We start from the raw sequence: 13,861 nt of genomic DNA, 5'->3' as shown, positions 1-13,861 counted from the left end.
AAGGAAGCAAGAGTAGCAATACTCATATGAGATAAAATAGACTTTAAAATAAAGAATGTTATAAGAGACAAGGAAGCACACTACATAATGATCAAGGGATCAATCCAAGAAAAAAGATGTAACAATTATAAATATATATGCACCCAACATAGAAGCACCTCAATAAATAAGGCAACTGCTAACAGCTATAAAAGAGGAAATCAACAGTAACACAGTAGTAGTGGGGGACTTTTCACCTCACTTACACCAATGGACAAGTCATACAGACAGAAAAATAATGAAACACAAGCTTTAAATGACACAATAGGGCTTCCCTGGTGGTGCAGTGGTTAAGAATCCACCTGCCAATACAGGGAACATGGGTTGGAGGCCTGGTCCAGGAAGATCCCACATGCCACGGAGCAACTAAGCTTGTGTGCCACAAATACTGAGCCTGTGCTCTAGAGCCTGAGAGCCACAACTACTGAAGCCCGCGCAGCTAGAGCTCACGCTCTGCAACAAGAGAAGCCACCTCAATGAGAAGCCCACGCACCACAACGAAGAGTAGCCCCCCTCACCACAACTAGAAAAAGCTTGCACGCAGCAACAAAGACCCAATGCAGCCAAAAATAAATAAAATTAAATAAAAATAAATAAAATTAATTACACAATAGACCAGATAAATTTATTTGATATTTCTAAGACATTCCATCCAAAAACAGCAGATTACACTTTCTTCTCAAGTGCACACAGAACATTCTGTAGGATAGATCACATCTAGAGTCACAAATCAAGCCTCTGTACCTTTAAGAAAATTGAAATCATAACGAGCATCTTTTCCAACCACAACGCTATGAGATTAGAAATCAATTACAGGGAAAAAAACATAAAGAACACAAACATATGGAGGCTAAACAATACGTTACTAAATAACCAAGAAATCACCGAAGAAATCAAAGAGCAAATCAAAAAATACCTAGAGACAAATTACAATGAAAACACGACGATCCATAACCTATGGGATGCAGCAAAAACAGTTCTAAGAAGGAAGTTTATAGCAAAACAAGCCTACCTCAACAAACAAGAAAAATCTCAAATAAACAATCTAAGCTTACACCTAAAGGAACTAGGGAAAGAAAAACCAAAAAAACCCCAATGTTAGTAGAAGGAAAGAAATCATAAAGATCAAAGCAGAAATAAATGAGATAGAAACAGAGAACACAACAGGAAAGATCAATAAAACTAAAAACTGGTTCTCCAAGTAGATAAAATTGATAAACCTTTAGCCAAACACATCAAGAAAAAGAGGGAGAGGACTCAAATCAATAAAATTAGAAATGAAAGAGGAGAAGTTACAACAGACACCGCAGAAATACAAAGCATCCTAAGAGACGACTACAAGCAACTCTATGTCAATAAAATGGACAACCTGGAAGAAACGGACAAATTCTTAGAAAGGTATAACCTGCCAAGACTGAACCAGGAAGAAACAGAAAACGTGAACAGACCAATCACAAGTAATGAAATTGAAACTGTGATTAAAAATCTTCCAACAAACAAAAGTCCAGAAGCAGATGGCTTCACAGGTGAATTCTATCACACATTCAGAGAAGAGCTAACACCCATCCTTCTCAAACTCTTCAAAAAATTGCAGAGGGAGGAACACTCCCAAACTCATTCTATGAGGCCACCATCACCCTGATACCAAAATCAGACAAATATACTACAGAAAAAGGAAATTACAGACCAATATCACTGATGAATACAGATGAAAAATTCTCAACAAAATACTAGCAAACAGAATCTAACAACACATTAAAAGGATCATACGGGCTTCCCTGGTGGCGCAGTGGTTGGGAGTCCGCCTGCCGATGCAGGGGACACGGGTTCGTGCCCCGGTCCGGGAAGATCCCACATGTCGCGGAGCAGCTGGGCCCGGGAGCCATGGCCGCTGAGCCTGCGCATCTGGAGCCTGCGCTCCGCAACGGGAGAGGCCACAACAGTGAGAGGCCCACGTACCGCAAAATAAAAAAAATAAATAAATAAAATAAAAAGAAAATAAAAAAAAATAAAAAAAATAAAAAAAATAAAAAAAAAAGGATCATACATCATGATCAAGTGGGATTTATCCCAGGGATGCAAGGATTCTTCAATATACACAAATAAATCAATGTGATACACCATATTAACAAATTGAATAAAAAGGATATAGTCATCTCAATACATGCAGAAAAAGCTTTTGACAAAATTCAACACCCATTTATGATAAAAACTCTCCAGAAAGTGGGCACAGAAGGAACCTACCTCAACATAGACCATATATGACAAACCCACAGCAAACCTCATTCTCAATGGTGAAAAACTGAAAGCATTTCCTCTAAGATCAGGAACAAGACAAAGATGTCCACTCTCGCCACTATTATTCAACATAATTTTGGAAGTCCTAGCCACGGCAATCAGAGAAGAAAAAGAAATAAAAGGAATACAAATTGGAAAAGAAGAAGTAAAGCTGTCACTGTTTGCAGATGACATGATACTATACATAGAGAATCCTAAAGATGCTACCAGAAGACTACTAGAGCTAATCAATGAATTTGGTAAAGTTGCAGGATACAAAATTAATGTACAGAAATCTCTTGCATTCCTATACACTAACAACGACTGATCAGAAAGAAAAATTAAGGAAACAATCCCATTCACCATTTCAACAAAAAGAATAAAATACCTAGGAAAAAAAATTACCTAAGGAGTTAAAAGACCTGTACTCAGAAAACTGTAAGACACTGATGAAAGAAATCAAAGATGACACAAACCTATGGAGAGACATACGATGTTCTTGGACTGGAAGAATCAATATGGTGAAAATGACTATACTTCACAAAGCAACCTACAGATTCAATGCAATCCCTATCAAATTACCAGTGGCATTTTTGTTTTCTTACAGAAGTAGAACAAAAAATCTTAAAAGTTGTATGGAGACACAAAAGACCCCAAATATTCAAAGTGGTCTTGAGGAAAAAAATACGGAGTTGGAGGAATCAGACTCCCTGACTTCAAACTATACTACAAAGCTACAGTAATCAAGACAATATGGTACTGGCACAAAAACATAAATATAGATCAACGGAACAGGATAGAAAGCCCAGAGATAAACCCACGCACCTATGGTCAACTAATCTATGACAAAAGAGGCAAGGATATACAACAGAGAAAAGACAGTCTCTTCAATAAGTGGTGCTGGGAAAACTGGACAGCTACATGTTAAAGAATGAAATTAGAACACTCCCTAACACCATACAGAAAAATAAACTCAAAATGGTTTAAAGACCTAAATGTAAGACCGGACACTATAAAACTCTTGCATGAAAACATAGGAAGAACACTCTTTGACATAAATCACAGCAAGATCTTTTTTGATCCACTTCCTAGAGTGATGGAAATAAAAACAAAAATAAACAAATGGGACCTAGTGAAACTTAAAAGCTTTTGCAAAGCAAAGGAAACTACAAACAAGATTAAAATACAACCCTCAGAATGGGAGAATATATTTGCAAATAAATCAACGGACAAAGGATTAATCTCCAAAATATATAAACAGCTCATACAGCTCAATATTAAATAAGCAACCCAATCAAAAAATGGGCAGAAGACCTAAATAGACATTTCTCCAAAGAAGACACACAGATGGCCAAGAAGCACATGAAAAGCTGCTCAACGTCACTAATTATTAGAGAAATGCAAATCAAAACTACAATGAGGTATCACTTTACAGCAATTAGAATGGGCATCATCAGAAAATCTACAAACAACAAATGCTGGAGAGAGTGTGGAAAAAAGGGAATCCTCCTGCACTGTTGGTGGGAATGTAAATTGATACAGTCACTATGGAGAACAGTATGGAGGTTCCTTAAAAAACTAAAAATAGAATTACCATATGACCCAGCAATCCCACTACTGGGCATATACCCAGAGAACACCATAATTCAAAAAGACACATGCACCCCAATGTTCACTGCAGCAGTATTTACAATAGCCAGGTCATGGAAGCAATGCCATCGACAGACGAATGGATAAAGATGTGGTACGTATATACAATGGAATATTACTCAGCCATAAAAAGGAACGAAACTGGGTCATTTGTAGAGATGTGGATGGATCTAGAGACTATCATACAAAGTAAGTCAGAGAAACAAATATCGTATATTAACGCATAAACGTGGAACCTTGAAAAATGGTACAGATGAACCGGTTTGCAGGGCAGGAATAGAGACACAGATGTAGAGAACAAACGTATGGACACCAAGGGGGGAAAGTGCCGGGGAGGGGGGTGTGTGGGGGTGGTGTGATGACTTTGATTGACATGTATACACTAATATGTATAAAATAGATACCTAGGGCTTCCCTGGTGGCGCAGTGGTTGAGAGTCTGCCTGCAGATGCAGGAGACACGGGTTCGTGCCCCGGTCTGGGAAGATTCCACATGCCACGGAGCGGCTAGGCCCGTGAGCCATGGCCGCTGAGCCTGTGCGTCTGGAGCCTGTGCTCTGCAACGGGAGAGGCCACAACAGTGAGAGGCCCGTGTACCGCAAAAAAATAAAAATTAAAAATAAAATAAAATAGAGAACTAATAAGAACCTGCTGTATAATAAATAAATAAAATAAAATTCAAAAAAAAATGTCATGGGTAATTTGATAGAGACCAAAGGCAAAAATTCTGACATAAATCCCAGCAATACTTTCTTCGATCAGTCTCTCAAGGCAAGAAATAAATGCAAAAATAAACAAATGGAACCTAGTCAAAGGTATAAGCTTTTGCACAGCAAAGGAAACCATAAACAAAATGAAAAAAACAACCTACAGAATGAGAGAAAATATTTGCAAACCATGCAACTGACAAGGGCTTCATTTCCAAAATATACAAACAGCTCAATATCAAAAAAAAACCCAATCAAAAAATGGGCAGAAGACCTAAATAGACATTTCTCCAAAAAACACATACAGATGGCCAACAGGCACATGAAAAGATGCTCAACATTGCTAATTATTAGAGAAATGCAAATCAAAACTACAATGAGGTATCACCTCACACCATTCAGAATGGCCATCATCAAAAAGTCTAAAAATAATAAATGCTGGAGAGGGTATGGAGAAAAGGGAACCTTCCTACACTGTTGGTGGGAATGTAAACTGGTGCAGCCACTATGGAGAACAGTATAGAGGTTCCTTAAAAAACTAAAAACAGAGTTACCGTATTATCCAGCAATCCCACTCCTGGGCATTTATCTGGAAAAGACAAAAACTCTAATTCGAAAAGATACATGCACCCCAATGTTCACTGCAGCTTTACAATAGCCAAGACGTGGAAGCAACCTAAATGCCCGTTGGCAGATGAATGGATAAAGAAGATGTGGTACATATATACAATGGAATATTAATCATCCATAAAAAAGAATGAAATAATGCCATTTCAGCAACATGGATGGACCGAGAGATTATCATACTAAGTGAAATGAGTCAGAAAAAGAAAGACAAATATCATATGATATCACTTATATGTGGAATCTAAAAAAATAATATAAATAATATTAATGAACTTATTTACAAAGCAGAAACTGACTCACAGATACAGAAAACAAACTTATGGTTACCATAGGGGAAGGGAGGAGAGGAGGGATAAATTAGGAGTTTGGGATTAACAGATACACACTACCATATATAAAATAAACAACAAGGACCTACTGTATAGCACAGGGAACTCTATTTCACATTTTCTAATAACCTATAATGGAAAGGAATGTAAAAAATTCATAGGGACTTCCCTGGTGGCACAGTGGCTAAGAATCCGCCTGCCAATGCAGGGGACACGGGTTCAAGCCCTGGTCCGGGAAGATCCCACATGCCGCGGAGCAACTAAGCCTGTGCGCCACAACTACTGAGCCTGCACTCTAGAGCCCACAAACCACAACTACTGAGCCTGTGCGCTACAGCTACTGAAGCCCGTGTACCTAGAGTCCGTGCTCCGCAACAAGAGAAGCCACCGCAATTGGAAGCCCACGCACCGCAACAAAGAATAGCCCCCGCTCATCACAACTAGAGAAAGCCCACATACAGCAACAAAGACCCAACGCAACCAAATAATAAAAATAAATTAATTTAAAAAAAACAGTATAGATTTATGAATCACTTTGCTGTATACCTGAAACTAACAGAACATTGTAAATCAACTATATTTCAATTAATAAAAAAAAGGCAAGCTATCAGACCACGCATGGTAGCATTACAGCCACGTAGCAATCTGCACAGGAGGGATATGCATTTGAACAATGGTTGTTTCTCTGAATGATGGGATTGTAGGTGGATTTCATTCTCATTTGCACACATTCCTATGATTTCTACAATACATACATGCCTGATGAAGTATTGAAATGCGGAAGATCTAAAATGGACTTTGAGAAAATAGGACTTAAATAGGTAGAGGTGGAAAGAGGGATGACAGAAAATGAACACATTTCCTACGGTTGGAAATAGCAAGAGCCAAGATCCATGTCACAGAGGCTCCAAGCAGGAAAAGGGGCTGGTTAAGAAACAAGGCCATGAAGGACCAAATTTAAGAGATCTGAAACAGGGGCTAAAAATTTTTTTCCCTTCTGTAACTCATAGGGAAGTTTCAGAATTGTACAAAGAAAGGTCAGGTGGACTAGAAGGGGCTGAGAACAAACCCTGAAGGGAGGGAGCTCAATTAGAAGGATTTATAACAGTTCAGGCATCAAGTCCTGAACTATCTGAAATACACCAAAGCAACAGATAAGGAATCCAGGTGTTATCTGATGAGAACCTGTGACCTGGACTGGATGAGGGAGCAAAGACACAGGGACTAACGGATTTCAAGCTGGAGCAGAGCAGACGGGAGGAGGAAGGTCAACGTCTAAAACGAGAAAAGTCAAATTTCAGACAAACTAAGTTTGCGTTGACTGAGGAACGTATACCTAGGAATTTCCTGCAGATCACCGAAACCACAGGACTAGCAGGACACAGACTGTGCGGACAAGGCTCTGAGAGTCATCCACTGAGGGATCCAGGTCAGTGACAGATATCCTCTCAAAATCTCACCCAAGGACAGAGAATGTTGCCAGTAAATCCCAGGTCTCAAGAGCTCTTTCAAAAACGCAGCAAAGTCTTCACAGAGAAGCCCCAGGCTGGCCCTGTGGTGACTCTAATATAAAAGAGCTGCTGCCAAAGGGCAACAAATCCAAAGGACAGTTCAGGTCCTTTCGCACCAGCAGCAGGTGCTCGTGAGCACCCTGGCAGGGGTGTGCTGCTGCTGGGGAGGAGAACCAGGGAGGCAGCAAGGAAGCGTTCACAGTGTACGCTCTGCACCTTTCAAATTCTGAACCACGCATGCACTGTCTAGTCAAGATAACATAAAGTTTAACTTTCTTTAAAAGGTCACTCAACTGAGTGGGCCCTATGCCATCCCCACTGAGGAGGCAAACAGCACAAGAACAAAGATCATGGACTGGCAGGGCAAGCTGCCTAATGGGGACCAGGTCTGCCCTGGTTGGCACCACATCACTGCCCCAACCAAGCAACCACTGCGTGGCAAGGCCTGGAAGGCAGGAACTCAGCCCAACCCCAGGAACAAATCAGTATTCTTCCAAGGAGAGCCTGGCAAAATTAACAGTCAAGCGTCTCTTTTCCAAACCAGAGGCAGTCTGTAAGTGAAAGGCTGTGCTCTGTCACCCCCAGCAGCCTCCAGCACCAGTCAGGAAGGCTGGGGAGGCTGTCACAGCACAGGGAGCAGGTTAAGAAGCTGTGTGCAGCAGAATTACTCAGCAAGCTCTCTGCAAAACTAACGAATTCAATACACTTCACCTGTGTGGATCCCAGGAAAGACAGCAGAGTGCACAAATCAGAAATAGTGATGCACATTTTTTTCAAACAGTTTAAAGGGTGATTATTTGCACTGTGAAATTAGTTAGGAGAGTCATTTCAAAAGTTTCCTAGATGCATTCAAAGTCTCCTGAAATGCCAACCCAATCATAAATTTTATGATGGCAATCTTTTGGCCCACATTTCATTCTTGTCTTTCCTAAGCACCACTGGAAAAACATGTATCGGTGGGAGGAAGACCACTTCCAAAGCTTAAATTCCAAGTTTGGCAACAATACTGTGCTTTTGGAATTTAAAATTATAAGCACGGTTCCCAGAGGAAAACGTTTCCTTTATTAGCAACTGGCTTTGACAATTCCATTCTAGGATGCTAAATGTAACAAAATACCTCTGACTTTTATAATAAACACATTCCCCAGATTATTTTGTCTGCTTATTTATAAGACACTTTGCCACAACAGTTAAGCAACTGAAACATTTTTTTAAATCTTTCAAATTTGTTCCAGTTCTTTTAATGAATTGACCTAATACTGTTTTCTGAATTCTTCTACTATAAAATAAGAAAGTTCCCATTTCACCATTTATTTCCCTAAAAAGATATCCTTGTTTTATTATTTCTAATTTTCTTAAATTTTAACCTAAGAATATCAGCAAAGCCAGAATTATGGAAGTTTGAAATCCCATGCATGATAATCAGAAATATTGAGCAATGGAGGAACTGTCCTGCTCTGGGCTAATGGACTACATTAGGCTTTTAACAGAAGGCAAGTAGGTGCTGTGTTTCTGGAGCAACAAACACTTAGTGAACCTCTAAGCCCCAGGCATTCTGTCATCATAGAAGCAGTTTAAGTGCAGTTGTAAAAAATTAAGGTAACTTTAGCTGGATAGTTCCTCATATCCTCCCTACCTACAACAACGGATGGGAAAGTACTTAAGAATCAACCGCCCAAGACCAGATGGCTACACAGGCAAATTCTATCAAACATTTAGAGAAGAGCTAACACCTATCCTTCTCAAACTCTTCCAAAATATAGCAGAGGGAGGAACACTCCCAAACTCATTCTACGAGGCCACCATCACCTTGATATCAAAACCAGACAAAGATGTCACAAAGAAAGAAAACTACAGGCCTATATCACTGATGAACAGAGATGCAAAAATCCTCAACAAAATACTAGCAAACAGAATCCAACAGCACATTAAAAGGATCATACACCATGATCAAGTGGGGTTTATTCCAGGAATGCAAGGATTCTTCAATATATGTAAAACAATTAATGTGATAAACCATATTAACAAATTGAAGAAGAAAAACCATATGATCACCTCAACAGATGCAGAGAAAGCTTTTGACAAAATTCAACACCCATTTCTGATAAAAACCCTCCAGAAAGTAGGCATAGAGGGAACTTTCCTCAACATAATAAAGGCCATATATGACAAACCCACAGCCAACATCATCCTCAATGGTGAAAAACTGAAAGCATTTCCACTAAGATCAGGAACAAGACAAGGTTGCCCACTCTCACCACTCTTGTTCAACATAGTTTTGGAAGTTTTAGCCACAGCAATCACGGAAGAAAAGGAAATAAAAGAAATCCAAATCAGAAAAGAAGAAGTAAAGCTGTCACTGTTTACAGATGACATGATACTATACGTAGAGTATCCTAAAGATGCTACCAGAAAACTCAGAGCTAATCAATGAATTTGGTAAAGTAGCAGGATACAAAATTAATGCACAGAAATCTCTGGCATTCCTATACACTAATGATGAAAAATCTGAAAGTGAAATCAAGAAAACACTCCCATTTACCATTGCAACAAAAAGAATAAAATATTTAGGAATAAACCTACCTAAGGAGACAAAAGACCTGTATGCAGAAAATTATAAGACACTGATGAAAGAAATTAAAGATGATACAAATAGATGGAGAGATATACCATGTTCTTGGATTGGAAGAATCAACATTGTGAAAATGACTCTACTACCCAAAGCAATCTACAGATTCAATGCAATCCCTATCAAACTACCACTGGCATTTTTCACAGAACTAGAACAAAAAATTTCACAATTTGTATGGAAACATAAAAGACCCCGAAAAACCAAAGCAATCTTGAGAACGAAAAACGGATCTGGAGGAATCGGGCTCCCTGACTTCAGACTATACTGCAAAGCTACAGTAATCAAGACAGTATGGTACTGGCACAAAAACAGAAAGATAGATCAATGGAACAGGATAGAAAGTCCAGAGATAAACCCACACACATATGGTCACCTTATCTTTTATAAAGGAGGTAGGAACATACAGTGGAGAGAGGACAGCCTCTTCAATAAGTGGTGCTGGGAAAACTGGATAGGTACATGTAAAAGTATGAGATTAGATCACTCCCTAACACCATACACAAAAATAAGCTCAAAATGGATTAAAGACCTAAATGTAAGGCCAGAAACTATCAAACTCTTAGAGGAAAACATAGGCAGGACACTCTATGACATAAATCACAGCAAGATCCTTTTTGACCCACCTCCTAGAGAAATGGAAATAAAAATAAACAAATGGGACCTAATGAAACTTCAAAGCTTTTGCACAGCAAAGGAAAGCATAAACAAGACCAAAAGACAACCCTCAGAATGGGAGAAAATATTTGCAAGCGAAGCAACTGACAAAGGATTAATCTCCTAAATTTATAAGCAGCTCATGCAGCTCAATAACAAAAAAACAAACAACCCAATCCAAAAATGGGCAGAAGACCTAAATAGACATTTCTCCAAAGATATACAGACTGCCAACAAACACATGAAAGAATGCTCAACATCATTATTCATTAGAGAAATGCAAATCAAAACTACAATGAGATATCATCTCACACCAGTCAGAATGGCCATCATCAAAAAATCTAGAAACAATAACTGCTGGAGAGGGTGTGGAGAAAAGGGAACACTCTTGCACTGCTGGTGGGAATGTGAATTGGTACAGCCACTATGGAGAACAGTATGGAGGTTCCTTAAAAACCTACAAATAGAACTACCATACGACCCAGCAATCCCACTACTGAGCATATACCCTGAGAAAACCATAATTCAAAAAGAGTCATGTACCAAAATGTTCATTGCAGCTCTATTTACAATAGCCCGGAGATGGAAACAACCTACGTGCCCATCATCAGATGAACGGAGAAAGAAGATGTGGCACATATATACAATGGAATATTACTCAGCCATAGAAAGAAACGAAATTGAGCTATTTGTAATGAGGTGGATAGACCTAGAGTCTGTCATGCAGAGTGAAGTAAGTCAGAAAGTGAAAGACAAATACCGTATGCTAACACATATATATAGAATTTAAGGGAAAAAAATGTCATGAAGAACCTAGGGGTAAGACAGGAATAAAGACACAGACCTACTAGAGAATGGACTTGAGGATATGGGGAGGGAGAAGGGTAAGCTGTGACAAAGCGAAAGAGAGGCATGGACATATATACACTACCAAACATAAGGTAGATAGCTAGTGGGAAGCAGCCTCGTAGCACAGGGAGATCAGCCTGGTGCTTTGTGACCGCCTGGAGGGGTGGGATAGGGAGGGTGGGAGGGAGGGAGACGCAAGAGGGAAGAGATATGGGAACATATGTATATGTATAACTGATTTACTTTGTTATAAAGCAGAAACTAACACACCATTGTAAAGCAATTATACTCTAATAAAGAAGTAAAAAAAAAAAGAATCTACTGGCACTTTTGTCTGGGAGATGGATCCAAGTAGTTAGGTGGGGAGGGTAGAAACTGTTTCACCTCTTAATCTCATGGTTTTTGGGTATGTGGCTTTGCTTGTTTTTACCACTAAGTCTAATTATTACAAATAGCTTTTCAAAAGTACAGTCCATTAGGTATCATGCCTTCTTTTTTTCTACCTCTTCTCACACCTTCTAAAACCACAAAGTCCCATTAACATCAAGTCTGATCTCTCACCCTTAAACAGGGCTACACAGCCTCCAAATATCTGTAAACTCCCCCAACAGGCATATGCAGTGTGGCAACAGAACTCTTCCAGGCCCAGCTAGGGTATTTAATGGGAAGATTAGAAACTTCAAAGTACCTTGTCTCTGTAAGCGACTCCTAAACTTGCACCCAAGCCCTAAATTTTCTCCAAAACATATTGTAAAAATCAGTATGGAGAATTCTCCTTGGGTGATCCACTGTCATAACCAAAAAAGTTGTTTAAAATCCCATTATCTTTCACCCAAAACATTCCTTCCAGTATAACTGCTGTTGACACCCTGACACCTAATCTTGTGCCTTCCTCCTTCCTGATATCTCCCTAATGTTCCTTTCCTCCAGTTACCAAAAACGGAAAGCTACATAAATGCGTGCTGTGGACCTGGTGTAGAGCAACAGGGATTGGTAGGAACAGCTGTTCCTCAGTTCCAGCCAAACGTTAATCAGATGGGAATGTGATGGCAGATCTTCCAATGATCCAAAATAGGCAATAAATTCAGACTGTTGGGAGAAATATTCTGGTTTTTAAAGCAACACAGGGACCAAAAAAAACAACTGCAGGTCACCTGTTGGCAACCCGCGAGTCAGCCAATCTGTTTCATTCTGGTCCATGCTCCCTCAGTCCAGTCTACACATCACTGTCAGATCAATTTACCAAATAACACTGCTCCTGACCACTAACTCCAGGCTCGAAATACTACCACTAAATTTATGCTGTCATTCAACGTCCACAGTAACATAATGACTCCTCACCTTCCTCAACTCCCTTACCTTTCACTTCAACCAATTAAGTCCGCTGCCCTCATATCTCAACCCCAACCAGCTACGTCCCTGCCAAGATGGCCTCTGTTCTACCCTCCTCCTCTACCCTATCAACGCCCACATCTGAAGCAGGAAACAAGCCCATCTTTGGGGAATATACCTTCCAACACCTGCTGACTACATGAATTAAGAGACTTCTCTGCTTAAAGCCAACAGATTTAACTTTCGAGAAGGAGTTTAAATCTCCTAACAGGCAAATCACATGGCCTTGTCTTGTTACACCTCCAGCCCCCAAATACATTTTAAATAAGTTCAGAGAGGCGAAGTCACGCTCTGAGGAGTCTTTCCGGGGTCTCGACGTCTTCACACCCAGGAAGGCCTCGGGGAGATGGATTGGCGTAGGACCCCGCAACCAGCCCTGCGAGGGCTGCGGACGTGCGCAACCCCCGCGCTCTCCTTCCTGGGCCCCGGAGATACCACCCCCAACTAGACCCCAGAGCCATGTCCCCGGGACCCCGACCTGCTGAACCCTGCCGCGAGCTTCGCGGGGCCCAGCACCCGAGGACCCTTCCCGCAGACCAGGCCCGGGGCCGCCGACGGCCGCGCAGAAGATGGCAAGACGACCCCTCTGCGCGCGCCCCCGCACGGACCTCCGGGGGACTCCGCTGCCCTGGCCGCGCCCAACCGATGCTGCCGCTACCTTGTCCTCGGGCGGTGCGTCCGGCTCGCGGGCCATCCTTTGCCTTAGCTCCGTCATGATGGAAACACCAGCGCTTCGTCGCTGCGGCCGAGTGGCGCAGCCGCCGAGGCCGGCAGCTCAGCGCGGGCGCGCGCGGACTCTGCTCGGCCAGCCCCCCGTCGCCTAAGCAGCGCGCAGCTTCGCAGCGGCTCCTGGCGCCACCACAGCCCGGCCGCCAGCCCTGAAACTTGGCCCCGCCCGGTGCAGCCACCGCCCTTTCACCCGGGCAGAGCGCGACCAGCCTCCTCCAGCCCAGCCCCACCAACTCCTTTTCTCTAGAGGGCCTCGAGCAAGCGCGCACGCGCACCGCTGCCATCACAGCCACGGAGCTACACCAATGGCGCGAATCCGTCAGGGAGGCGGGGCGGGGGCGGGGCAAGCGGAGAGGATCAGAGAGGCGTGCATTGGATAGCAGCCTGAGAGGTCTGGAAAAGGCGTGCTTTTCTGAGGGAGACTACTAGATGGGAGCTCGGGAACTGGAGCCCGTGGTCTTAGAGA

The 13,861-nt window shown here is 41.6% G+C and overlaps 1 protein-coding gene across 2 annotated transcripts in view; it reads right to left on the bottom strand.

The window, feature by feature from the left end:
- CDS2 (CDP-diacylglycerol synthase 2) overlaps positions 1-13,646 on the bottom strand; it is a 70,796-nt gene extending 57,150 nt beyond the window's left edge. The window contains exon 1 of one of the 2 annotated variants that reach the window (XM_032604227.1): positions 13,325-13,646. In XM_032604227.1, coding sequence (XP_032460118.1) covers positions 13,325-13,381 — 57 coding nt within the window. In that variant the 5' untranslated portion in view covers positions 13,382-13,646. The remainder of the gene's footprint in view (positions 1-13,324) is intronic. The other variant, XM_032604228.1, reaches the window with a different exon arrangement.
- Between the last annotated feature and the right edge of the window lie 215 nt (positions 13,647-13,861).

This window comes from Phocoena sinus, chromosome 15 (assembly GCF_008692025.1).
Source record: "Phocoena sinus isolate mPhoSin1 chromosome 15, mPhoSin1.pri, whole genome shotgun sequence".
Taxonomy (NCBI): Eukaryota; Metazoa; Chordata; class Mammalia; order Artiodactyla; family Phocoenidae; genus Phocoena; species Phocoena sinus.
This window is presented reverse-complemented; position numbering and strand designations above follow the sequence as displayed.